This window comes from Cricetulus griseus, chromosome 2 (assembly GCF_003668045.3).
Source record: "Cricetulus griseus strain 17A/GY chromosome 2, alternate assembly CriGri-PICRH-1.0, whole genome shotgun sequence".
Classification (NCBI taxonomy): Eukaryota; Metazoa; Chordata; class Mammalia; order Rodentia; family Cricetidae; genus Cricetulus; species Cricetulus griseus.
The window spans coordinates 72653222-72678375 of NC_048595.1; the positions used below are offsets into that span (position 1 = coordinate 72653222).

At 38.0% G+C, this 25154-nt stretch overlaps 1 protein-coding gene across 2 annotated transcripts in view; it reads right to left on the reverse strand.

Annotated features, from left to right (window-relative positions):
- The window catches only part of Kdm4c (lysine demethylase 4C), a 171734-nt gene that overhangs the window by 99682 nt on the left and 46898 nt on the right, over positions 1-25154 (reverse strand). For both annotated transcript variants that reach the window (XM_027400227.2, XM_027400228.2), the window contains 3 exons: positions 24314-24363; positions 11392-11495; positions 2094-2231 (listed from right to left, as the gene is read on the reverse strand). In XM_027400227.2, the coding sequence (XP_027256028.1) occupies positions 2094-2231; positions 11392-11495; positions 24314-24363 (292 nt within the window). The remainder of the gene's footprint in view (positions 1-2093; positions 2232-11391; positions 11496-24313; positions 24364-25154) is intronic.

Sequence of the window (25154 nt, forward strand, 5' to 3'; positions counted from 1 at the left end):
TATGAATATCTACAATTCTTACTTATTCTGCCAAATTTAAAGATGCAAATCATGATACCACATCACAACTGCAGAGGTACACATCATTTTGACACAGAAGCACATCACTTCAGTGCAAGCACTGAGGTAACAGACTAAGGCAGGCATGCTGGATGTCCTATTTCTCATTAGATAGAATGGGATGGCTGCCTAATAGGAAGAAGTAGTTCAGTTTTGTGCCTTTGTAAACAACCCCTCAGAAACAGACATTAATCATTTTCTTCAGTGGTATAGCCACTGGACACTTGCCCATGCTTGATTAAATAACCCCTCCCATTCTCATGCAACTCTATTTAAACTATGTAGCTCACAAACTAAAACAGATGACAACATAAAAAATAGGGAGGGGAACTTGTTGGAAAGAAAAAGGGATTCAGTGGGTAGTGTGGGATGTCCTTCTACCACTTTTATTAGTTGATGAATAAAGCTACTTTGGCCTATGGCATGGCAGAATAAAGATAGGAGAGAAATCCAAACTGAATACTGGGAGAAAAAAGGCAGTGGGTTAAGAGAAATAGCATGGAACAACATGCCAGAGCACCACCAGTAAGCGACGGGCCAATAGGCAATATACAGATAAATAGAAATGGGTTATTTTAAAAGTAAGAGCTAGCTAGTAAGAAGCCTGAGCCATAGGACAAACAATTATAATAAATATTAAGCCTCTAAGTGATTATTTTATAAGTGGCTGTGGAACCAGGCTGGAGGCAGAAAAGCTTCTAGCTACAAGTGGAAGTGTGGAGGGGATGTGAGAGGGTACTGAAGGCTAAGCTACCAAAATATTAGTGTGTGTGTGTGTGTGTGTGTGTGTGTGTGTGTGTGTGTGTGTGTGTGTGTACATGTCTACATACAGGAACCTGTCAAAGAATCAAAATAAACCTTTTAAACAAGAATTAATTCAAATGCTCCCTGAGTTGTCAAAGGGTAGTATTTTATATATATTTTAATATCATGCAATCTTCTAAATACACATGTAACTTAATAGTGACTTTCCCTAACATCACAAAATGATCCTAAATAAAATTCTCAGAGTGGGATAAATTTATTTGTACCATGAAGTAGCTGAAACCTGTACGCTTCATTTGTCATTTTTTTCCCACTAACTCTATGTCAAATTCATAAACTGTAAAATACTTTTATTAAGACATAGCCCTCTTCCATTCTTCTTCTCCTGAAAAGCCATGGGAAAGGGAAACTACCACCAATTGTTTGGAAGATGTCCCTGTTTTAATGCCACAAGCAGAAAACAGTCTAATTTAATAACAACTTCATTGCAGACGAAAATACAAAAGTATATGATTTACAACAAATACAGTTGACAAGCACTACAAACAGAACTTTATACCAACTTTAATCTTAAAATACATTTTAACGTACATTTTAGATTATTAGTACTGAGAAATTTACTTTTACATTAAGGAAAATTTAGTAATTTTTTTTTTTTACCACACTCCCTCAAGCACCAATAATTACAAATTTAGCTAAACACTTCTTTTTATAACCTGTTTTCTAATCCACTGACCAAATATTAACAAGAGAAATCCAAGTGTACTTAATACAAGACCAAAAGAAAACATTGGGGGAAAAAAAAACACCAAATCATAGCTTTGAGAGCAAAAGCAATCATGTTGTTTGTTTTTTTGTTTTTGTTTGTTTTTTTGTTTTTTTTAAAAATGGAGTGTGCTGGATGTCTCTACAATTTTGTTCAAAGGACTACAGAACCTGGAAAAGCTGTTGCTGCTATTGATGCATAACATATTGCCATTATTGCTTTTTTATATTAAATATATATATATACATATATATATATATACATGCTAAAAAAATAAAAATAAAAATAAAAAAAATCTGGTCAGATCAAACTGTCCTATAATAATCTAAAAATAGAAAATTTCAGGAATGAATTTTCAGCTCATGGAAAGTAAGTATACCTAAACTGGAAAAAAAAAATATTCTATAGCATGAGGCACACAATGTGAATGATGAAAACCAATGGTGCATAAGGTCAACTCGAATATATACTATCTATGTTTTACTTTTCAGGTGAAACTTACCAATTTAGCAACTTTCCCATAGTCAATCCATCTGACAGTAGCAAAATTTGTAGACTCAGCACAATTGAAACCATGATTAAAACCAGCATGATATCCATAAGGAAAAGTGATCATAAATTCTCCAGCCTCTTGGGTGATCTGTAGGGTTAGTGAGACATAACGTTCAATAAGACATTCCAAATCATGTAATGATTAGTATACACTTCCATTTTTTATTTTTAAAAAAGCAAAAAATGTCATGATATCACAACTATTTTAAAATGACAGAAGTTCTGGGTTTTGAGATGGTTCGACGGTTAAAAGTGCCTGAAAACTTGAATTTTATCTCCGGAACGCACAATGCAAAGGGAGAATGTGTGTTGTCAGAGATTACTGGAATGAATATGAACTCCTCTCCTTATCTGCCAATACAACACAGAAAAGGATCGACTACTGTCACCTATGTTCTGCGCTTCTCTATTACCCAAAACCTCTCCCAGGTGTGGTATTTTATTTATTATTACTGCTCTTTCCAGATACTCTATATGTTCTTGATGGTAGGCCTACTATTGATGTCAAACATATATTTATGAAAAAAAAAAAGATTTTTACTACTAGAACAGACATAAGATATCTTCAGTGATTTTCTAGTCCTGAACACCAACCACAGGTATCAAAAGAATGAGTGAACATGAAATGAAATGGAGAACAGTCAGAAACAAGATGTCTGTCAATCCTAAAAAGATACAAGCTATTCTATGTTTTTTTTTAAACAGGGAAATGAAGTTAAAAAATCTATCAAAATGTTAAAGGAAGTGAAAGAAAATTTTACCATTCAGTTCTCACTACCAGAGGGTCCCCCTGAAGCATTTGAAATAAATCCCAAAAAATGTTTCAAGAACTGAACAAGAGGAAAGTGTACAGATGTGTATTTAAATATTTATCAGACCCACTATAGTATAAGAGTGCACACTGTAACTAAACTGCCATCTTACAGTTGTTATGTTGGTAAATTCTGAAATTTCCTGCAACTATTATACTGGCCTAATTTAATGAAGGTCAGATTTTCACAACAAGCACACAACCAAAGAATGAAGTATGGTGATACATTATTTATAATTTAATAAAGCTTGCCTGAGGGTTCAGGATGCAAAGCCAGTCACAAGCTATAGAGGTCAGGCAGTGGTAATACACACCTTTAATGCCAGTAGCCATACTAGTTAGCTATAGGAAGTGGTGGCACACACCTTTAATCCCAGGACTCAAGAGATAAGCAGATGGATCGCTGTAACTTCAAGGACACACTGAGCTACACAAAACTGATGCAGTTCTAACAAGAAACAGCTCACTCAAAGGTACTGCAGGCCAGAAGAGGGTACCAGATCTCATTATAGATGATTGTGAACTACCATATGGTTGATGGGAATTGAACTCAGGACCTCTGGAAGAGCAGCCAGTGCTGTTAACCCCTGAGCCACCTCTCCAGCCCCAGGGTTCATGTGCCTTTAATCCCAGAAGTAGGGAAGAATCTAAGGGTATCAGAGGAGAATTTGTCTCTAGCCATGTTGAGCAGAGGCAGCAGTCTGGGATTGCAGTCTGAGGCTTGGTAGAGACAATATTGCTATTTCAGCCTGAGGTAGCGATAAGAACTAATGGCTGACTGCTTTGCTTCTCAATCTCCAGCATCACTCTCTGTATCTGTATTTTTCATGGTATAGTAAAGTTCACAAACCCAGGTCAAATTACAGAAACAAAACAATATGAATGGCCTAAACAACATGTCTCTTATCAAACTCATTAGTCCTATGGAAATCTCAGGACACAGAACTTAAAAAACTAATAACAACAAAAAAAAGTCATCAACAATCATAAACTTAAAGAAAATACAAGGAATTTTATGATGACACAAACACTTCATTGAACTCCATAAAATGACAAAAAGACTTTGAGTTATATACAAGAACAAAAATTCATACCTGAACAAAATAACAATAATAATGCAGGATTTGAAAACTGAGGTCAGAGATAAACACTGAAGAGAATCCAAGCTTAAATAAAGATTGAACTCAAACATTCAGTATCTCAATAAAATTTTCAGAAGAAGCCTTACAAATAGAATGAATCAAGCAAATGACAGAATTTAAGACACAAAGTGGAGAATTGCTACAGTAAAAAGAAAAGGAAAAAATAGAAAATACAACCTCACAGGATAGTAACATACAGAAAATGTGGTACACCATTAAAATACTAAACCCTCAAATTACAGACATAGAAAAGGGAAAACACATTATAAAGATGATACTGCTTTGTAGAGTATATAACTGCTTTGGGGAAAATGTCTTTTTTCCTTTGTTTTTTAAACAGGTGAAATAGTACAGGTAAATACTGACTGAAAAGCAGAGTGATAATTAGTCTTTCCCAGATAAGAATCCCCTTATAGATTATCCAAATTTGCAAAGTGATCACACAAACAACAGAAAATGGGCTCAACTGAACGTATTTATATATTTATATGCAAAAACATAGATATGTATGCAACAACAATATTCAAAGGAAAAGAGACTCTCAATTTTAGAGTGGGACTAGATATAGCAGGGTTTACAGGGAGGGTACCTGGGAGATGCTGGAGAAAAAAAGGGAATGGGGAAAATGATATAATTACATTTTAATTAAAAATGTATAAAAATAAAATATGAAAGGAATTTTATTTAAAAAAGAAAGTATTACAATACAATGTCTAGGGAATACAGAACCATTCATATAAACTATCTTTTCTAAACTTAGAATAGATACATAGGTAGATAGATAGATAGATAGATAGATAGATAGATAGATAGAATCTATTACTTAATTTTAGTAATATCTCTATTTTGGAAGTGATGAAACTAAAACTCTGAAAAATAATGTAATAGAAACGAGGAGTGAACCCAGAAGATGTAATTCTATAATCAATGACTGTCACAGTCTCCTGTGATATCAGAGAATGACCTCCTTGAAGTACATTATGACATCATGTGCCCTGCATTAACATGGAAGACAGAAATGAGCGCAATTCCACACTGCATGCCATTGTCAACAATGAAGTTACTGGTATCTCGTTTCTTAGAACTGAAATTCCTCCGACATACCTAGTGAACTACTTACTGTGTAGCAGCAGAGAAGCCACAACACAAGAAAAAATTCAGTACAGCATCTGCTTCATTCTCTGCAAAGATTGGAGAGGTTTCAAGCCTCAAAACTCAATCGTGGCGAAAATAGCCTACTGTGAACTACTGAAAATGCACAAGAACCTCTCTCTTAACACTGGTCATAAGATGCCTAAACCAACTTTAACCTTCAGGTGATCTGCTTCCCTTAATGAATGACAGGCTAGCACACTAGAACTAAACTATATATTCCAGAATTTGCTTTTTTTTTTTTTTTTTTTGGTTTTTCAAGACCGGGTTTCTCTGTGCAGCTTTGGAGCCTATCCTGGCACTCTCTCTGGAGACCAGGCTGGCCTCGAACTCATAGAGATCTGCCTGCCTCTGCCTCCCGAGTGCTGGGATTAAAGGCGTGTGCCAACGCCCGGCCAGAATTTGAATTTTTAAATATAACATCTTGCAATGTGTTTCAATGGGCTTTAAAAAATCAGTGTTCCTATATTTGTGTATTATGTGCTGAGATTATGAGCACTTGTTATCACATCTTTTAAAGAGAAAGATTTCCTAAACTTGGGGACATTAGTCTATTCCTTTCCAGCAGGCAGACTAGGTTTTAAGTTGCCTTTTGTTACTCCAACTTATGTGGAATACCTTATGAAGCTAGTGCCAATTAATTAAAAGAAGCACTCTATGGACCTGTATACTAAACCCACAAAAGTCTTGTCTCTGTGTGTCTGCAGATCTGACCAGTTCTCACTATAACAGTAGTCTCTCTCAGGATACAATGTCTACCCTTGGTAGCTATCTCTGCTGAGGTTTATTACCAGCTTCTCTCCATACCTGGGCCAGTCCCAAACAAAGCACATTTTAGAGTCAATGTTTTCCTATTTTCTCCATGAATTTAAATATGTAAGCAAGCATGTTCATCCCAAGGAAAGTATGTCTACTGAATAGCTGTGGCCTAGACACTGGAAGAGAACAGATGAGCTCCTCAAGCTGAATGAAAAATCCTACTCTGACTTTGCCACCACAGAAGATAACATTGGGAATTTTGTTATGTGAGACTTGTCCTTGTTGTTCCAAATGGGCTAGATCTCCTCCTTCCCAACCTATGGGACCCCTCCCCAAGATAGTTCATGAACTACTTCGTCCTCACACCATGAGTAGGCCCACCCAGCTCTTTGAAACTTACAACAAGCAACATAAGTTAGATCCACTCCTTCTCACTTCAAAGGTTCTTCCGGAACTCCCCTTCCCTGAGTAAGTAGCTAGGCTTGTTCCTTCCTATCCCATAGTCCTATGTAGCTCCTCCAGGACTTTTCCTTCTCTGCCACAGCAAGTAGGCCTTGCTCTTCCCAATTCAATAGGGAACCCCAGCTCCTCTGGGACCTCCCGCCCCAACCCATCAGATAGGGTTAGAGCTTTTCCATTCTGTAGGTCTACCTTCTATGCGATCTCCCCCTCAAAGACAATGGGTAAGTATTACTCCACCACACCCTATAAGTTCTTCTAGGCTCTTGTTTCCAAACGCTGCCATATTATCAAGGCCCTCCAAGTTCTCTCACCTGCCAACGCAAATACATTGTCTGCCTCTTCCCACCATATATGCTGCCCAGGTCTCTAAGATCTTACTTCCCATTGCTCCTAAATAGATTCTACACTTTGTGACCCCGTAGTACTCCTGAATACACAAAGAGAGCTTTCTAAGACCTCCCTCACCCAAATACCACTTACATCCAACTTAATCAAAGTCAAGCAACAAGTGTTGAGTTCTGCACTAGAAGGAAACAAAAAGGAGCAGCAAGGAATGTGCTGGACAGCGTCTGGTACCACAGAGACAGCAGACTTTCTAAAGAAGACCAGGAATAGAAACTGCAAGCCTAACTAAAAAAGGACATCTAGGGAAGTACTAGAAAAATAAAAAATGACAGGAATTAATAACTATTAATATAATTGGACTCATTCTCCAATCAAAAGGCACAGATGTCAGACTAAAAAACAGAATACATTTTATGGTTTCTTCCAGGAAACATATTCCACCATCTTCCTCTTCTGTGACAGGGTTTCTCTGTAGCTGGCCTAGAACTTGCTTTGTAGACCAGGCTAGCCTAGAACTCAAGAGTTTCTCCTGACTCTGCTTCCTGAGTGGTGGGATTAAAAGTGTGTGCTGCCAACACCTGGCAATATTCCAGCACCTTATGGTAAAGGGTAGAAAGGGGTATTCCAAGCAAAGGGAACTAAGAAGCAAACAGGCTTAGCTATTCTAATATCTGTCAAAATAGACTTCAGTCCAAAATTAATCGAAAGTAATGAGGAAAGTCAAGTCACAGCCATTAAAAGAATAATCCACCAAGGATAGTACTATTGTAAATCTATATGCAACAAGCACAGGTACACCCAACTTAACTAACTACATACTATTAAATCAAAAACATGCATTAACTCTTAACATAGTGATTGTGGGTGATTTCTATACTCCATTCTCACCAAGAAATCATGTTGACTAAAACCAAACATGGAAACGATGGATTTAAATGACATCCTAAATCATAAGGACCTGAAGGTTTTAGGACATTCTATAAAACACATTCTTCTTGACAGCCTACAGAAATTTCTCCAAGTACCCCAAGCAGACCTACAACAAAAAGCTTACAGTGGTAAAAGCCTACGGAGAAAAATTTGGCATCTCTGAAATTAATAACAGAAAGATGGACCCAAAGACCTTGAAATAACAACAACAACAACCAAAACCAAAACAAGTAGGTTAGAACAGACAGTAAGGATTGGGTATGGAAGAGAAACCAAAAATATAAAAATACAAAAATAAGGGGCTGTCGAGATGCCTCAGTGGTTAAGATCACTAGCTGCTCTTCCAGAGGTCCTGAGTTCAATTCCCAGCAACCACATGGTGGATCACAACCATTTATAGTGGGATCTGGTGCCCTCTTCTAAAATAAAGGAGTACATGCAGATAGAGCATTCATATACCTAACATAATAAAATCCTTAAAAAAATACAAAAATAAATAAATAGATAAATAAGTGAAATGAAGTTTGTTCTTTAAAAGGTAAACAAGATTGGTAAAAATTTTATCTAATTAAGCAAGAAAGGACCAAAAATCAGTAAAATTAGAAATGAAGCCGGGCGGTGGTAGCACACGCCTTTAGTCCCAGCACTCGGGAGGCAGAGGCAGGCGGATCTCTGTGAGACCAGCCGGGTCTACAAGAGCTAGTTCCAGGACAGCCTCCAAAGCCACAGGGAACCCTGTCTCAAAAAACAAACAAACAAACAAAAGACAAAAACGAAAAAAGAAATGAATAAGAAGACACTGAGGGCCCAGGCGTCAATGGCACTTGCCTTTAATCCCAGCACTCGGGAGGCAGAGGCAGGCAGATGTCTGTGAGTTCGAGGCCAGCCTGGTCTACCGAGAGAGTTCCAGGACAAGCTCCAAAATAATACAGAGGAACCCTGTCTCGAAAAACAAAAAACAAAACAAAACAAACACTGAGGAAACTCAGAGAATGTAAGAGAATACTTTAAATACTTCATGTTCCACTAAACTGAAAACTCTGAAAGAAATGGATAAATTTTAAGATGCATGTGATCTTCCAAAGTTAAACTAAGATGAAGAAATTAATTTAAGCATACCTATAACAACCAATAAAATAGATCCAGTAACTGAAAGTCATCCAATTTTTAAAAAGAACCCAGGCCATATTCACTGAGAAGAAAATTTTACCAAAATATTCATAGAGAACTAACAATAATACTCCTCAAATTATTTGGTAAGATATAAGAGGAACACTTTCAAATTCTTTTGGCTATAGGGATAGTTCAATTTTGTAAATCAATAAACAAACCATCACAGATAACCCAGATCAACTCATTACATTCTGTAACAATAAGTCTATCCGTAAAGCCCCCAGAATCCTGCTTCCATGTGAACACTCTGCCCGGCGCCAAGTTATGGTCCCAAATAATACACGGAGACTTATATTAGGTAGAAATGCTGCTTGGCCAATGACTAGGATTTCTGATCTGAGAGCTCAGTCTTAATTATCATAAAAATCTATCTATTTTATTTATTTATTTATTTATTTGTTTGTTTGTTTTGGTTTTTCGAGACAGGGTTTCTCTGTGTAGCTTTGGAGCCTATCCTGGCACTTGCTCTGGAAACCAGGTTGGCCTCCAATTCACATAAAATCTATATATTTTATAAGACTTATCTTATAGAGGATGCCTTCCGCTGATGCCCTCTCTTGCCAGCAGATCATATGGCGACTCCAGAGCACAGACCAGGAGGAAGAGAGAAAGGAAAAGGGAAAACTTCCTTCTTGTCCTTGCTTACATGAGTCGACCTGCTATTTCACTTCCTGCTGTATCACAAGACTTCTTTTTACTACATTTCCCAGAATCCTCCTCAACTCCTAGTCCCAACTAACTTGCTGTCTTAACAGTATTTTATTCAATAACCAATAAGATAAACATATGCACAGAAGGACCTCTCCCATCATCTCCTCTATTCTGTCTAAATAAAAAGAAGGGTAACTTATCTTTTATAATAACTGAAGAAAACTATTACCATAACTATCTGTCTTCAACTCCATTAACGACCACAGAAGGATTATATATAAACTCTAGAATTGACAGAGACATCTCACTGCCAGGCCAGATACCCAAAGTTCCTCTGAACGTTGGTGCATCCATCTTCAGCCCACAGGCCATAGTGTGTCTGGCACACTTCACCATTTCAGCAGGAACCCTTCAGTACTGTCTTGTTTTGCAAGTTCAGCGGTCACTTTCTTGTGGGTCCTATATGTCCAGTTTATATAGCAACAAACAGTCCAGGCAAGAGCAGTTTCTGGCCCAAATGGCTAGTCTTGCCATGTTGAAGGCAAACTCCATAACGAGTTTCCTCAATGCCCATCCTCCTTTTTGACATAATTGGTGTGCCTGGAGCAGTTGTGTCTCACTGTCATGAAAACACTAAACCATTTAAATGCCATATATTCTGTAGGTCTTTGAAAGGTTTGAAGAATATCCATCTCAAATATATCTCTGTATATCTAGAAAACCTAATAAACCTAATTATATTTTTGACTATTATAGGTCACTATATAATCTGTATTTAATTATGTATATCACAAAACTGACCTTAAACTCACATGTGCAATGTTATAATTGTTACAGTAGCAACCAACCACTATCGCTTGGATTTAGAGGCCACCTCACAGGTGAAATGTATACCTGTTACCATTAAATGGGTCCAAATTTCTTACTTGGATAGGTAATAGGCCCCAGCTGAACACCTATCAGAATAATTTTGATAAATGGACACAATGATAATAAACTTCCCCGCACAGTTCTTTGCTTTATATCCATTTCTCAACCTTCAGTCAGAGAAGCTTCTTTTGGCAATAGACAGTGATGAATACTGAGATCCAAAACTGGCAAATGTGCAGTGATTAAGAGACTGTGGAATGCTCAGCCTCTCCCCAAGGCTTCAAATATATTATGGAAGCAGGATATAAAGATAAAGAGATATCTGCCAGACATAATAGCACCATTTCACATATGAATTCACAGCAGTTGTGACTGTATACACAAAAAACTGTACAAGACCAAGCAAGCCATAATCTCAGTGTGGATGGAGATCATGAAGTCGCACACCGAGGAGCTACTAACAACTGATATCTGCTGGTAAACGGAAGATTTTTTTCAATGTGTGGCCCTTGAGAAGCTATCCATCCTCCAGTACTATGGTCCTACACCCATGTAGGTATAACCCACTAAGTAGATTTTGTGAGGTTTTTTTCTTTTCTCCCTTAGAGTACATTAAATTTGGAGAGAAAAATGGTGAGTGGGATAAGATAGGAGCTGGATGGGAGGAAGAGGGAGTAGATTTTATCAAAGCATATCATATTCATATTCGTGTATGAAATTCTCTAATAATAAAAAATTAAATATACATAAATTCTAGTAAATATATTGTAAAATAAAATGTTCAATTATAATGTAAATTATTGACATTATAGAACATGAGCTTAAATTTATCTTCACCTATCATAAAATGGTAATTGAATAATCCAAGACAATAGTATTCCATTTTAAATTCATCCTAAATACAATTTCCACAAAATGAAATATCTACTTGTGAAAGCCTAGCAGGAACAAACCTTGTCAAAGGGAATGCCATACTTCTTCAGCACAGAGGGGGAAATCAGTGTCATCTTGTGGCGGAGAAATGCATCACAGCCTTGAGAGCTGCTAGGGAAAAAGCCTGAAGATCAACAGTAAATAGTGTCAGTTAAAATAACATTTCATATAGTTTTTAAAATATACTTAGAGTTCTAATATTTTTACAACTCTTACTAAAAATCAGCTCTAGTCATAATTTAAAAAGACTTATATATGACAAAAGACTAATCTTTTCAAAAATATTTACCAGAATTACATCTATAAATATAAAATTCACTAGATTTTAAGAATTTCAATTAGATACATATTTGAATACCAGTTGCCTAATATACAGTAAAGAGACTTACTGTTCAAGTAATAACAGAGAATAAGAATGCATTTAAGACAGGCGTTGGTGGCACACGCCTTTAATCCCAGCACTCGGGAAGCAGAAGCAGGCGGATCTCTGTGAGTTCGTGACCACCCTGGTCTAGTTCCAGGACAGCCTCCAAAGCCACAGAGAAACCCTGTCTCAAAAAAAAAAAAAAAAAAAAAAAAAAACGAAACAAAAACAAACAAAAAGAATGCATTTACTAGAGAAACCCCTTGTTGAAGATTCTGAAGAACTAACCATTCTGAAATCACTGTTCCCAAAAGCCCACACAGTAAACACCAAAGGCGCCCCCCCCCAATTGTTTGTTTCCTTCCAATCAACTTCACTCTAACCATTACTAACCTACAGTATTCTATAACTAAGTTCAACAGCAATTAAAAACTATTTCAAAATCATAGACAGGATTGTGATTATCTCTAACATGAAGAAATGATGAACCTCTTAAATGACAGATTTCTCCTTTCTGAGCATGGAATAAGTGTTTGGAGATGTCATACTATACAATATAGACATCCATAATTACTATATCAACTAGAAATTTTACATATTTTATTTAGGGGGTGCAGGAAGGGTTGAACTGTTAGGAGCACTTGCTGCTCTAGCAAAGGACCTAGCTTTAATTCCCAACACCCACATGGTAGCTTACAACCACCTGTAACTCATGTTTCAGGGGATCTGATGCCCTCTTCTGACCTCTACAGCAGGAAGAATGTGCATGGTACACACACATGCATTTATGCAAGCCAACACTCATACACATAGTTAATTTTTAAAAATTCCTTCTTAGTCAACATAAACAAGATGCTTGAAAGCCTGCCTTATCAGTTTACATGGGAAACAGTTTGGGGAGGTCATAAGAGAGGAAGCTAAACATTTAGGAAATCTTTTATTCAAGGCAGTCTATTTAAATATTCATTCAACTGTGTATTACGCTTCAGGCCATGGCTGATTTTCTCCATCACTGCCTTCAATGTTGCTAAGGCATACTTCATTACATTGGTGAAACAGGGGAGAAGTAAATGAAAACAGGCATGTTCCATTTCCTGTTCAGCCCTTTCTCCCTCAAAGGAGACAGCAGAGAACAAGTTACATTGGGGAGAAAGACAAAGATAGAGGATAATAAAAGGATAGATCCCAAGGAAAGAAGAGACCAGGAATGATCCATATACAGAGAGAGATAGTAAAAGTACCATGTGACCACACTGTCTAAAATGAAGGGAAGACTTGCCAGCATACTACTAATAGAGCTAGCCCTGTAGCTCCACACACAAACTCAGAGTGGATACTTTGATGAAAAACTCATTAATATTCATTTAATTAATTGCAAAAAACTTACAATGTTTTAATTTTATTTTAGATTGCATTCACAGCCACACATGTCCTATAAGCCACAAGCTGGAGGTAACTGATTAATCCTCAACTATCTTATCCTTGTAGAATAACTTCCCAGAAATTTTTTAAGTAACTTAAATGTTTAATACTTTGATGGGGAGTAGGGCCATAGCTCATATAGAAGGAGGGAGGAAGGGAGGGAGAGAAGACCAGACAGATGGCCAGAGAGATGAACAGACAGGTGGGTGAGAGATGGGGTGTGAGGCAAACAGCCAGGATAGAAACAAGGAAATTTAAGTCACAGCTTGGTAGAGAAAAATACATTTGGGGGCTAGATAGTTAGCTCAGTAATTAAAAGCCTATGCTTTTATTTTAGAAGACCTAAAAGACCAGGTCTTAGCACCATTCTTGGAGGCCCAAAACCATCTGTAACTCTAGTTCCAAGTTATCTGAATATGGAGAAAATGCTGTACCGATATGATGATTAAGTTGCAGAGTAAGATGCCCTAAGTCTTACCTAGGGAAAGGGTAAGGCATCCAAATAGGGTGGTCTCCAAATTCAAACCCCATGCAAAAAATTTTAATAACACAATTCAAATCAGGCTTTCCACATCTGTAACCTTTCCCTATACTACATGAATTAAATTTTAAATTAAAATCACTGAAGTAAGAAGGTTCTGTTAATTTGCTTCTGAAGTGGATTTGTAATTAGGATATGAACAATAAGGAAACGTCAAAATTTTAAACTGGAAAAACCACTGAAGGAAGGTAATGTACAGTATGTTACAAACTTCACATTGATTGAGAAATTATATTTACAGGATGGATGTTATCAGAAATACATTTAACCACATCTTGGAAGTCATCTTAGAGTCAGCACAGCAACTTAAATTTTACCTCAAAATACTTACAGGGCTACATAGCTCATACTTACCCTCACACTTCATAGGTTACAAAAACATTTGATACATAACCACAATGGTGTTCAAAAACAAAAACAATATCTGAAAAAGTGAGGTCTAGCTTTCATAAATACTAAGGTCTGTCAAAGTCAAGAAAAAGCAAAAACTTAAGATCTCACAAAAGATAACATGAAAGTAAAACTCCACTTAAGAACATCAGTCACCAAATGGAAATATATTAAAACAGTCAAAACTTCTGCAAATAAGTTTACTGAATATGCCTTTGAGACCATTTTAAATTCTTTACTTTCCTTATGTACTTGACCCATTTGTAAGAAATGTTCTTTGAAAGTTCCCTTAATTTAATGCTACTATTGGAACACTCTATAACATTTACTTATTTATCAAATCAAACATTAATGGGACTATTAATTGTTTCATATGCCTCAGAGGGAGAAAGTCTCAATAAGGTCTGCTGTAATGCTGTGGCCACAGAACACCTCACATAGTCTGTGGGCAACAACAAGCATGTCATAGGCAGAAAAACATGCTAAGTCATGCCACATCTTCCTGAAACCTTGGTTTTTGTAGAGCTACATCACTTGGATGTTTTCATTTAGAAACTAATGTATATAAAAACCTGCATTATTAAAAATCCCTCCTATTTACTACAGATGTGAAGAAAAGGTACTTGAGAGGCAGCCTACAGGCAGCCACCCTGTAAAATTCTGTATAAATAATAGTAAACATCCATGCACCAGCATGAAAAAATATTCTGCTTGAGCACCAATGTCCCTGTTTCCTCTACTCTTGAAATGCTCACATATGTGGGGGGGGGAGGGTGCATTAAGCGGTTAAGAGAAGTTACTGCTCTTGCATAGAATCTAGGTCCAGCACCAACATGGTAGCGCACAGCAATTCATTAATTCCAGCTCGGGGCGATCTGACTCCCTGTTCTTACCTACACAGACACCTCATACACAGATAATACACATGAATAAAATCTAAAAAAAAAAAAAAATTAAAGGGAGTACAGATTCTAATCACATCATAGTGTTGTGTCTTAGATTAGTCATATAATCTGAGTGCTTCAACTGTCCAATCTGTATAATCAAAATGCTATTATTAACTTTGTTTACTTGTTCAGCTTTCTTGGTTTGCATTTTTGAGATCCTACTACTCAGCCTGGTGAACTTCAACTTGTGATCTTCTGCTCTAGTCACCAGGGTAGTTGGGATTACAAGCATGCCCTATGATGGCTAGCCTCCCTACTAAATTATTACAAGAATCCACTGACATGATCCCTAAAAGGCTAATCCTTATAAAAATGCAGAAAAAACAAAGCCCAGTACCAGGTATGACATATATTTCTTTGAACTGTTGTTCAGAAGAGGTCCCAGAGACTCCCAAAACAACGCTATTGCCATTGCTCTGGGTTGCCCACAAGATCCTGATAGACCCTGTTCTAAAAGAAACTTTACAAACTGGTCACAGGAATTACAGAAATCAATTTGGAAGCTTCTTCACTATTAACTAGCTTTTATATTACAGTATGCAGGCTGCTGAAGGAGAAAAATCATCAATAATCTTATACAACTATGGATCCTGGAACCTTCAATTAACTACTGGCCTGGAAAGGTTTGTTAATGGGTATAACAACAGCACAAATGGGGTAACCAACAGCTTAACTGGATTTAAGATATGTCCAGTAAGAGAAATCTAACTTCTAACACTAAAAATCTGGCAAGAACTCACGCCTGGAGAGATCACAGGCCCCACAGGTGAAACTACTACTATTATTTTGCTAAATGGACATTGTTATCAATCTACTTTCCTTCTAAGTATGCATCTCAATATGTATATCTCTACATTAGTATAGCTTTCAGTCTTCATCAAGAAAGTGTCTTTCTTCATGCAGTATCTGTGGGGTACTTAGCCATGAGTGGAACAACTATATCACATCCAGAACCCTTAAGACTTGGAAGCATAGTTGCAAGCTCCTCATGGCCAGGCCCCTCCCCTGAGGACCTCTAACTGCCAGGTTCCACCCACAGAGTATTCTAACTGCCCTAACTGCTGGACCCTGCCCCAACCCTACAGAGGAAAAGGAAAAAAAAAAAAAAAAAATCTCTGGACATGAAATCCCATCAATCTCCATCCCCAGGAAACTCCTTTCATCTCTTTCCAAAGAAGCTCTATTTTAGCCCCGTATTCTGTTCAGCTTGCTGTTGTTTCTCACCCAAGCACAGGCAGCCACCCTGCTGGTTTTTGACCTCCCAATAAATCTCTAGTGTGAGGTTTGTTGTGCAGTGTGACTTTGTGGTATCCCTTGGCTTCCGGCTGCCAGGATACCTTTCCATCTATGCTGTAATGCTTACAATTGTTTCTGTGGCTCAGATAGGCTCTCCTAGTGCGTGCATTTCCCCTCTTGGTCTAAGCTATATTGGGACCCTATTCCTTATTTTCAGTCCATCTGTGATGGACTCACCTTCCAACTCACCGATTGCTTAGCACCCTATCCACCAGCAGCAATTAGGTAAGTTTCCCCTTTAGTCAGTATAAACATTTCCCTGAGTCTGAGGAAGTGACCACTGAAGTGTCCCAGAGTACTCTGGTACTTTTGGAGGTACCCTAACTATGTATGGTCTTTAAGTCTACAGATGGCCCTCTTCACCTGACCCCACTCCCCCCAAGCCTGGAGCTTCAATCCTGTAGACTCCTTAGGCCAAACCAGGCTATTGCACCCTTTCCTGCCCTCTTCTCCCTTCCTTCTCCTGGAGCTGTCTGTAATCCCACAGATCCTTTAGCCCTAATGGCTTTTGTTACCCTATTCACTGAGCCTTTCCTGTGGATGAGACTCCTCCTAGAGCTTGGTTTTCATTCTCTCCTGACCTCTATGAAAGCTGTGGTACCAGGCACTGAGTCTCTCTGCTGGCTTAGTCAGGCTAAACCTGACCCCAGAGGGTAGTGAGGACACTCCATTGGTCCTCCCTGAGTCATGGGCATGTCCAAGACTACAGGCTGCGTGACATTTTCCTTCCCCTCTCTCATCTATGGGAAAGTGTCTTCCATACCCTCTCATTGCCCTTGGGATGTATCTTAGAAAACCTCTGGTCTCTCCATCTGACACTGGCCTGAGGGGCCCTAAATTTATTCGCTTTTGCATCAAATTTGGCTTCAATAACTCTTAGACAATCGATCCAAAGGGCCACCTAATGGCATCTTGGATCCTAATACTATTTGAGACCTTTACAAACACTGAGTGATCTGGGAAATGGAAAGAGATTTTTCCATTCCCTATTTCCCTAATTCTACTTAATAAGATACTTATACTTCTCCAGCTATTTTCTCTTCTACCTGATCTAACCACTTCTCTCTCCCCTTCTACTGGCTAAGTGTAACTATGCAGCTCTCTGCTTCATTTACTTTTAGATACAGCCTGGCTCCCAACAGTCAGGATACCTTTCCCTTCACAGCTATAGGTATCCTGGATACCTTCTCTTTAGAGCTGTAGATATAGCCTGGCTCCTGACAGTCAGAATACCTTTCTCTTCAGAACTGTAGGTATACCCTGGCTCCTGACAGTCAGTATACACTTCTCTTTAGACCTGTAGGTATCCAGGATAATTTCCCTTCACGGCTGTAGGTATAGCTTGACTCCCAGCAGTCAGGATGTCTTTCCCTTCAGAACTGTAACACCTACAGGTATAGTGTTGGCTTCTGACATAATGGAATTGGATACTACCTTTCCTCCTGCTTTTCTTAATTCTTAGTTGTACCCTGGCCTTATAAACTACTTGTCTATATTTCTTCTGCTGATATCCTGGCTTCTCCCTCTCCCCAGGTCCTGGGCAACCTGACCCTGTTCCTGTTCCTGAATCTTCTCCTTCTCTCCCTCCCCTCTTTCCCCCAATGGTTTGTCCTCTGCACCCGCATGTCACTCAGCACATGCCAACCCTCTCCTGGGCCCTGGCCTTCTCCTTAGGGAACCTTTCCTAGTCACAGAGCCTCTCTAATCCTTGGGCTCTCTCCCTGCCCTGGGATCACTCTTCTCTGGGCTATCTTCCCTCACCCCAGGATCCATCTTTGACAGGTGATTGCTCCTCACTGACAGCTCAAAGGCTGTCAAAGTTGGCAGGACATTATAAGGACTCTGAAAGCAGAAACCATGTAGAACTGGGACCATGTTGGACCGTTGGCCAACGGTAGCTCCATGACTCTAGTTTCAACATCCCCAACTGCTGAGACTCGTTCTAAAACATTCCCTTTATAAGCAAGGGCCTCCTGCCTGTTCTCACTCGATTTCCATTTCTGCTCCCAATCAGTTAACACCTACCCCTCCCTTTGCTCCCTTTCCCAATAAACTCCATATGGGTTTGTTGAGTTTGGTGGATTGTGTTTCATCACCCGAAGCTGCAACAAAAAACATCATCTTCAACAACAGATCCAAAATATTTCTAATCAGACTTTAACCAGTTACTATTACTGAATTACCAGCCCCTAACTATGGAGCCAGAGACCTGCAGCACCCAGTTACATGCTGCTGATGGAGATCAAGACTGCCCAAGAATGTCAATACTCTGTTCAGCAGGAAGGAGTCTAATGATAATATTGTCTCCTTTCCTATGACCTGACTGTTAATAATTAAAAGCAGGAGTGTAAGCCCCTAAAGTCATACAAGTGGCCAAGGCCCTCTGCCGAGGACCTCTAACTGAAAGGTTCTACCTACAGAGTACTCTAACTGCCCTAACTGCTGGACCCTGCCCCAACCCTACAGAGTAAAAAGTCCAATCTCTGGACATGAAATTCCATCCATCTCCACCCGAGGAAGATCCACCCTGAAAAGTTCCACCACCTTCCCAAGAAGCTTCTATAAAAGCCCTGTATTCTGTTCAGTTTGCTGTTGTTTCTCACTCAAACAGAGGCAGCTATCCTCCTGGTTTTTACCCTCCCAATGAAATCTCTTGTGTGAGGTTTGTTGTATGGTGTGACTTTGTGGTATTCCTTGGCTCCCAGTTGTCAGAATACCTTTCATCCAAGCTATAAATCATACAATAGCGGAAGATGGCTACAAAAAAAGACTAAAATCAAGAGGTCAGAGAGGACTGGGGCAAAATAGCATCTTCTGGACATAATAGAAGTGCTGCACTTAAGAAACCACAGCAGCTGTGGTTGCCTGTAAAAGATCAAGGAAGTCAACATTCAAGCATGAAGTGGAGAGGGGCTCAAAAGCCACCATCCCTAGCTGAGGAGCTATTGATAGTGAATGACAGGGAGAGTCAGTGTTCTTTACTGTTGTTCGGCTGAAGGGAAAGCCCCTGCAGAAATGTAGCAATCTCCTCCAGCTCTGGTGAAAAGTTTTTTTTTTTTTTTCTCTGCTACAGCTTTGCTCAGTCTCCCTAAGGGAAAATCCCAGCAAGGTGGTTCTGTTGTTCTCAGTCTTTCTCAGTCCCCCTAAAGGAATGTCCCAGCATGTTCTATTCTGTGAGAGGCTAGCAAATGAAGGTCTTCACCCAAGACTCTCCAGACACCAAGACTTATTGAGGAAGTAGTCCAAGAGAGTATCTGCCTCTGCCAGGGTGGAAACGGCAGCCCGCTGAACAGGCTGGTGAGCATATATAGGGATCCTTGGGGGCAGAGTTTTTCCAGAGTGAGTTTTTTCTGTTCAGTGATTGGTTAGTTTAGTGAGTCAGGGGCTCTGGTGTCACGGTAATCTGTGTTTCTTTCACTGACTTTTGGCTCTAAATTTAGGGACAAATTTTTTTCCCTCCCACTGGCTCTGATTCTAAAGACAAAGTATGTTTGTCACTAGTTTCAAAGTCAGGATGTTTTTCTTTAGTTCTGGGTCAGGGGATAAAGTGTTCCTTTCAGTGGCTCAGGTTTCAAATCCTGGGTGTGATCCTTTCACTGGCTCTGGGTTCAGAGTCAAGGTGCTCTGGGATTGGTTGGTTTCCTGTTCAGGCTTTTGGTTTCCTGTTCAGGCTTCTCAGGGATTGGTTGGTTTCATGTTTCAGTAGGTCAGGGGCAGAGTTGGCTCTGATGTCAGTTGGTCAAAGTGGTTTTCTTTGGCTGGCCCTTTTACCCTATAGACCCCATGCCCAGCAGTAGATAGTGAATACAAAACAAACTTAGAGGCAATTTTTGGAGGTTGTTTGTATCAAAATGCTTTGGCAGGCATTTTTTTTTTCTTCCTTTCTTTTCCCCCTTACAGGTGTTTTGCAGAGAAAATGTAGTTTCCAGTGTTGTGTTTTATAGGATTTCTGTGCATGTGTGAAAGGAGAGAAAGGGGAGGGAGGGAGGGAGGGAGGGGAGGAGAGAGAGAGAGAGAGAGAGAGAGAGAGAGAGAGAGAGAGAGAGAGAGAGTTTAGTTTGTCCTATTCAGGTTTGTTTTTATCTTACTTTACTGTTATTTTAAGATGGTTACTTATATTGTAATGAGAGAAAGGATGTGGATTTAGGCAGGTGAGAGTTGAAGAGGATCTGGGAGGAGTTGGGGGAGAGGAATCATAATCAGATTATATGGGGGGTGGATCTACTTTCAAATAAAAAAGAATCCAGGTATTAAATAGTCACACATTTTTTTAGTCCTTGTGCATGGAACCAAGCAGAAGTTGTCTATTCATTGACAACTAGGTAAGGAAAACATGAATAGTGTTCAATGAAATAGTCAGCCATGAAAATTACTGCAAAATATCGAGTTATCATAATAAATGCCCCAAATATGTAAGCATAATGAGTCAATAAAGGAAAAAATGAACAATAATCCTAGCATTAAGGTGGCTAAGGCAAAAGGATCATCACCAGTTTTAGGCCAACCTGAAACATAAAGTGAGTTCCAGGCTAGGCTGAACTACAGAGTGAAGACCCTACCCCTAAATAAACAAAAATTCAACCAATAAATAAATGACAATAAATTAAAAAATGGGAAAATACAGCTATGATACATAGGAAAAGAACAAACTATAAGATGTTGTGTGTTGGCTTGTGCCTATAATACTAACATTTAGCAAGCTTAGGCAGGAGAGTCATGTCACGCTCCACTACCCAGCAAGTTTATGCTAAGGCCTTGTGTTCAAAATCATTTTAATTTTAAAAAATTAAGTAAATATTGCAACTTTAGGAAATACTTTCAGAGACAGATGAAACTTCTTAGCAAGATTTCCTTATGAGGACCACTAAGATGGCTCAACAGGTTAAGGTACTTGCCACCAAACTAGACAACTTGAGTTAATCCCTGGAACCCAAATGCTGAAGAGAAACAATTTCTGCAGCTTGCCCTCTGACCTCCATGCATGTTACAGACACACAATTAAAAAACTGTTTGTTTAAAAGTTCCTTATAAAGTAATGAGCCACCACATGTGAGAAGAAGCCTACACACGAGAGACTCAAACTCCTCTGGATTTCCTGTCTACCCAAATCACTACTGGGAGAGGAACACCAGGCTGAGTTCACAGTGACCTTCACATCAAAGATGCTTCTCTAAGAAGTCCCTTGCTTTTTATCTCCTAAAGAGTGCCTTTTATACTTGCCAAGTTTTTTGTTTGCCTGACAAAGGGTTTCATGTAGCCCAGGCTTGCTTCAAATTTGCATATAGGGAAAGATGACCTCAGGCTTCTAATCCTCTTTTATCTCTCTTCCCAGGGCACTTATGGATGTGCACTACCATGCCCAGTATTACCACTTGCTAGAGATTGGACTCAAGGCAGTGAAGCACTCTTCTAACTGAGCTGTATCTCTAGCCACAATTATTCTTCTTCACTATCAAACTGGTTAGCAGAAACTTCCACCTAATAATGTATATTATTCTTACATAAATTTTTTTTCTGGCTTAACTTCTATACTTATTCTATGCTCAAAATCACAAAAATCTTCATCTCATTTGATAATTCCTTCCTGATTACTGGTATTTCTAGAGTCTGTCTTCTTAAAGCTACTGTGAGCAAACATGAAAATTAAAAACAAATCAAAAATACTACTAGCCAGATGTGGTGGTATACACCATTAAACTCCAACATTTAGTAGGCCAAGGAAAGTGGGTACAACTGAGTTTGAAGCCAGTCTGGTTTATGTAGTGAGACACAAGATCCAAAAGGGGGGAGGGATCAAAATACAATTAAACACAAAGTAGATTAATTAATAAGAAATTATGGAGAGATGAGGTTTAGGGATTGTGTCCCACCCAACTACTTTTGAGATTCAAATATAATCAAGCTGATAGATCACTAACTGCTCTCCATGAAAAGGCATGAAGATAGGTCTATCACTGAACTACTTCTTTTTTAAACACTTATATGTACACCACGTGAATGCCCAGTGCCCAAGGTGGTTAGGAGATGTTAACTTTCCTGGAGTTAGAAAAGGGTTGTGAGCCACAATGTGGGGTCTGGAACTCAAGTACCTCTGAAAGAGCAGAAGTGCTCTGAGTCACTACACCATCTCTCCAGCACAGACTTCATTTTTTTTTAAATATTCATAGAAGCCCTTAATATCTACAATTTATAATCACAGAAACCCTGTCTCAAAAAACCAAAAAATAAGGAGAGAGAGAGAGAGAGAAGGACTGCACTTTCATTAAAAAACAATGACATTTCCAATTTACTCTGATATGGTTTTAAATTAATTTATTACAACAGCAAAACCACTGCCTTTTTCTATAGCAAGTTGACAGTGAGATGTGGACATTTTAAAAACTGAAAACCATTTGCACTACCATTTTTTATTAAACATTATAACTCTATACTTTTCCAGATTTGGGACTCAACTATGTCAAACCAAACAGTGGAAAGAATGCAGTGGCATTACAGGTAAACACAAGAAGCAAACAATTATATATTTTTATTATATCCATGGTCCATAAAATACTGGGGAGAGGGTGTTGTATATATTAAAAAGCAATGTCTAGAGATGTAATTCATCAGATGAAGTGCTTGTTATACAAGACCAAAGGTCTGATCCCCAGAATCCATGTATGTCAGTCTATAAAAGTGAATCCTGAGCAAGTTGGCTAACCAAATGGAGGAGGTCTGGGTTCAAGTGAAAGACCCTACCTAAATACATAAGATGGAAAACAATTGAGGAAGACACTCAACACCAACCTGTTGTGCACACACATAAATGTTCCCATACATAAGACTGCCTTATAGGACTTTTTCCTTTCTCAAAATGATACTATAAAACAGTTTTAGTTTCATGTACCTTTTCATTCATCAATTTTGTTGACCTTACTGATTAAAATATTGCTCCTTTATGACACTGGGATATCATCTATCATAGTTTACATGATAAACTTTACAGTAGATAAACTTCAGGCTCCACACTATAAAGCTGACATTAGTTTCTTTTTCAGTTCTTTGGTGATGAGGTTAATATAAATGTTGAAATAGTTATTAAAGAGAACAGAATGGCTCAACATTTTGTTTTAGCACAACATGCATTGCTATATTATTAAAATATGCATTTTAAATTCATGATAATCTCCTTTATAAACTCTAATCTGTTATTCAGAACAGTATTCAACTACTTCAGTATTCATGAAAATAGTCCCTAAGTTCACACTTACAATTAAACTGCTATTATTACTGTAATAAAATACATTTAAAAAAAACAAACACACACTGTGGCCTGCCAAAATTATAATACTGCTTCTTACAAAGGTGATCTTGTACTATTACTATTCCTTCTGATAGTTTCCTATACTTTGGATTAGGGAGATAAATTAGGTAGATGTAATTAATAACATGCTCAAACTGTCAAGCCAATGAATTTTCTCCGTGTCCTCAATTATTATTTTTAAGTGAAAGTAGGTAACATGGATGTAAACTGTCCTTTGTCATATTAATAAAAGGCAAGCCTAACATATATAGTGCCTGAGCAGAAATGCTATGCTCACTCAAGATAAAGGATGAATGCTTGCTACTAATTATCAAATTCATCTCTACTTGCTATTACAAATAGTTCATGACTAGCTAACATCTTTTGGGGAAGAATAGCTAGCAAAAAAGATAAAGTTCAGCATTATTTAAGAAAGAAAAGAAATTTAGGAATAGTTAAAATTGATTGAAATTCTAACTGTCCAATGAAATATTAAGCAGTCAGCTTAAGTCATTATAAAAACTATGTAACAGAAGAAACATCACAAAATTAATATGAAAATAAATATTGTTTGGTTAGGGCAACATCTAAAAGCCAACAGTTTGAAGAGAATATACATTAATAAATGGAGTAAAAAAAAACTGCTGAACTACTTCAAAACACAGAGAATATAAGGTAAGAAATTAAGCGCAAATTTTACCTTGGGCTAATCTTTCAAGTCGCTTTCCATGCTCTGGAGGTATAGCATACCTAAAATGTTAAGAATACATAAGAAAATGTATGTTTATAATATTTTAGGTAGTATCTGAAGAATATTTCTTCTAAATACCTTCACTTACAAAAATTTAACACTAAACTGAACTTGGATAAACTGAGTAGGAAACAAGAAATCATAAAAGCCTGCACCTTTAACACAAAATGGGAAAAAATATAAATTACAACTTAACTGTCGGATAAACTGAGTAGGAAACAAGAAATCATAAAAGCCTGCACCTTTAACACAAAATGGGAAAAAATATAAATTACAACTTAACTGTCCAAATATCTACTGTGGAATAATCTTCCTATACACAGTAAGGATTTGTCACTCAAAATGGATTAATAAAATGCTGATTGGACAACAGGCAGGCAGGAGCTGGTTGTGAAAACATATTTATATACCCACATCCCTCTAAACAAATGGTAATATTTAATTCTCACAATTTCAAATTTAACCATCATTTCACATAAAAGGCAAGTGCATCCATTTATTGAAAAAAGAAAAGGGATTGGTCTATACCAAATCTGATCCTTAATTTACTTCTGGTATATGAATAACTGTCATTAGATATTCTTCGGCTACCTTACCTGGGTGAACTTATTAGCCAGTCTTCTAAACATCTGTGTACACTATTATGGAGAATAATCTGTTTAATTGGATTTTTTTTTAGATTTAGGACAATAACTTAGTCTATTTATGAAATCTCCAAAACACACAATTCATATTACAATTGTAAATGAATTCATATTCCTATGAATGGTAGCAAACACCTTTAATCCCA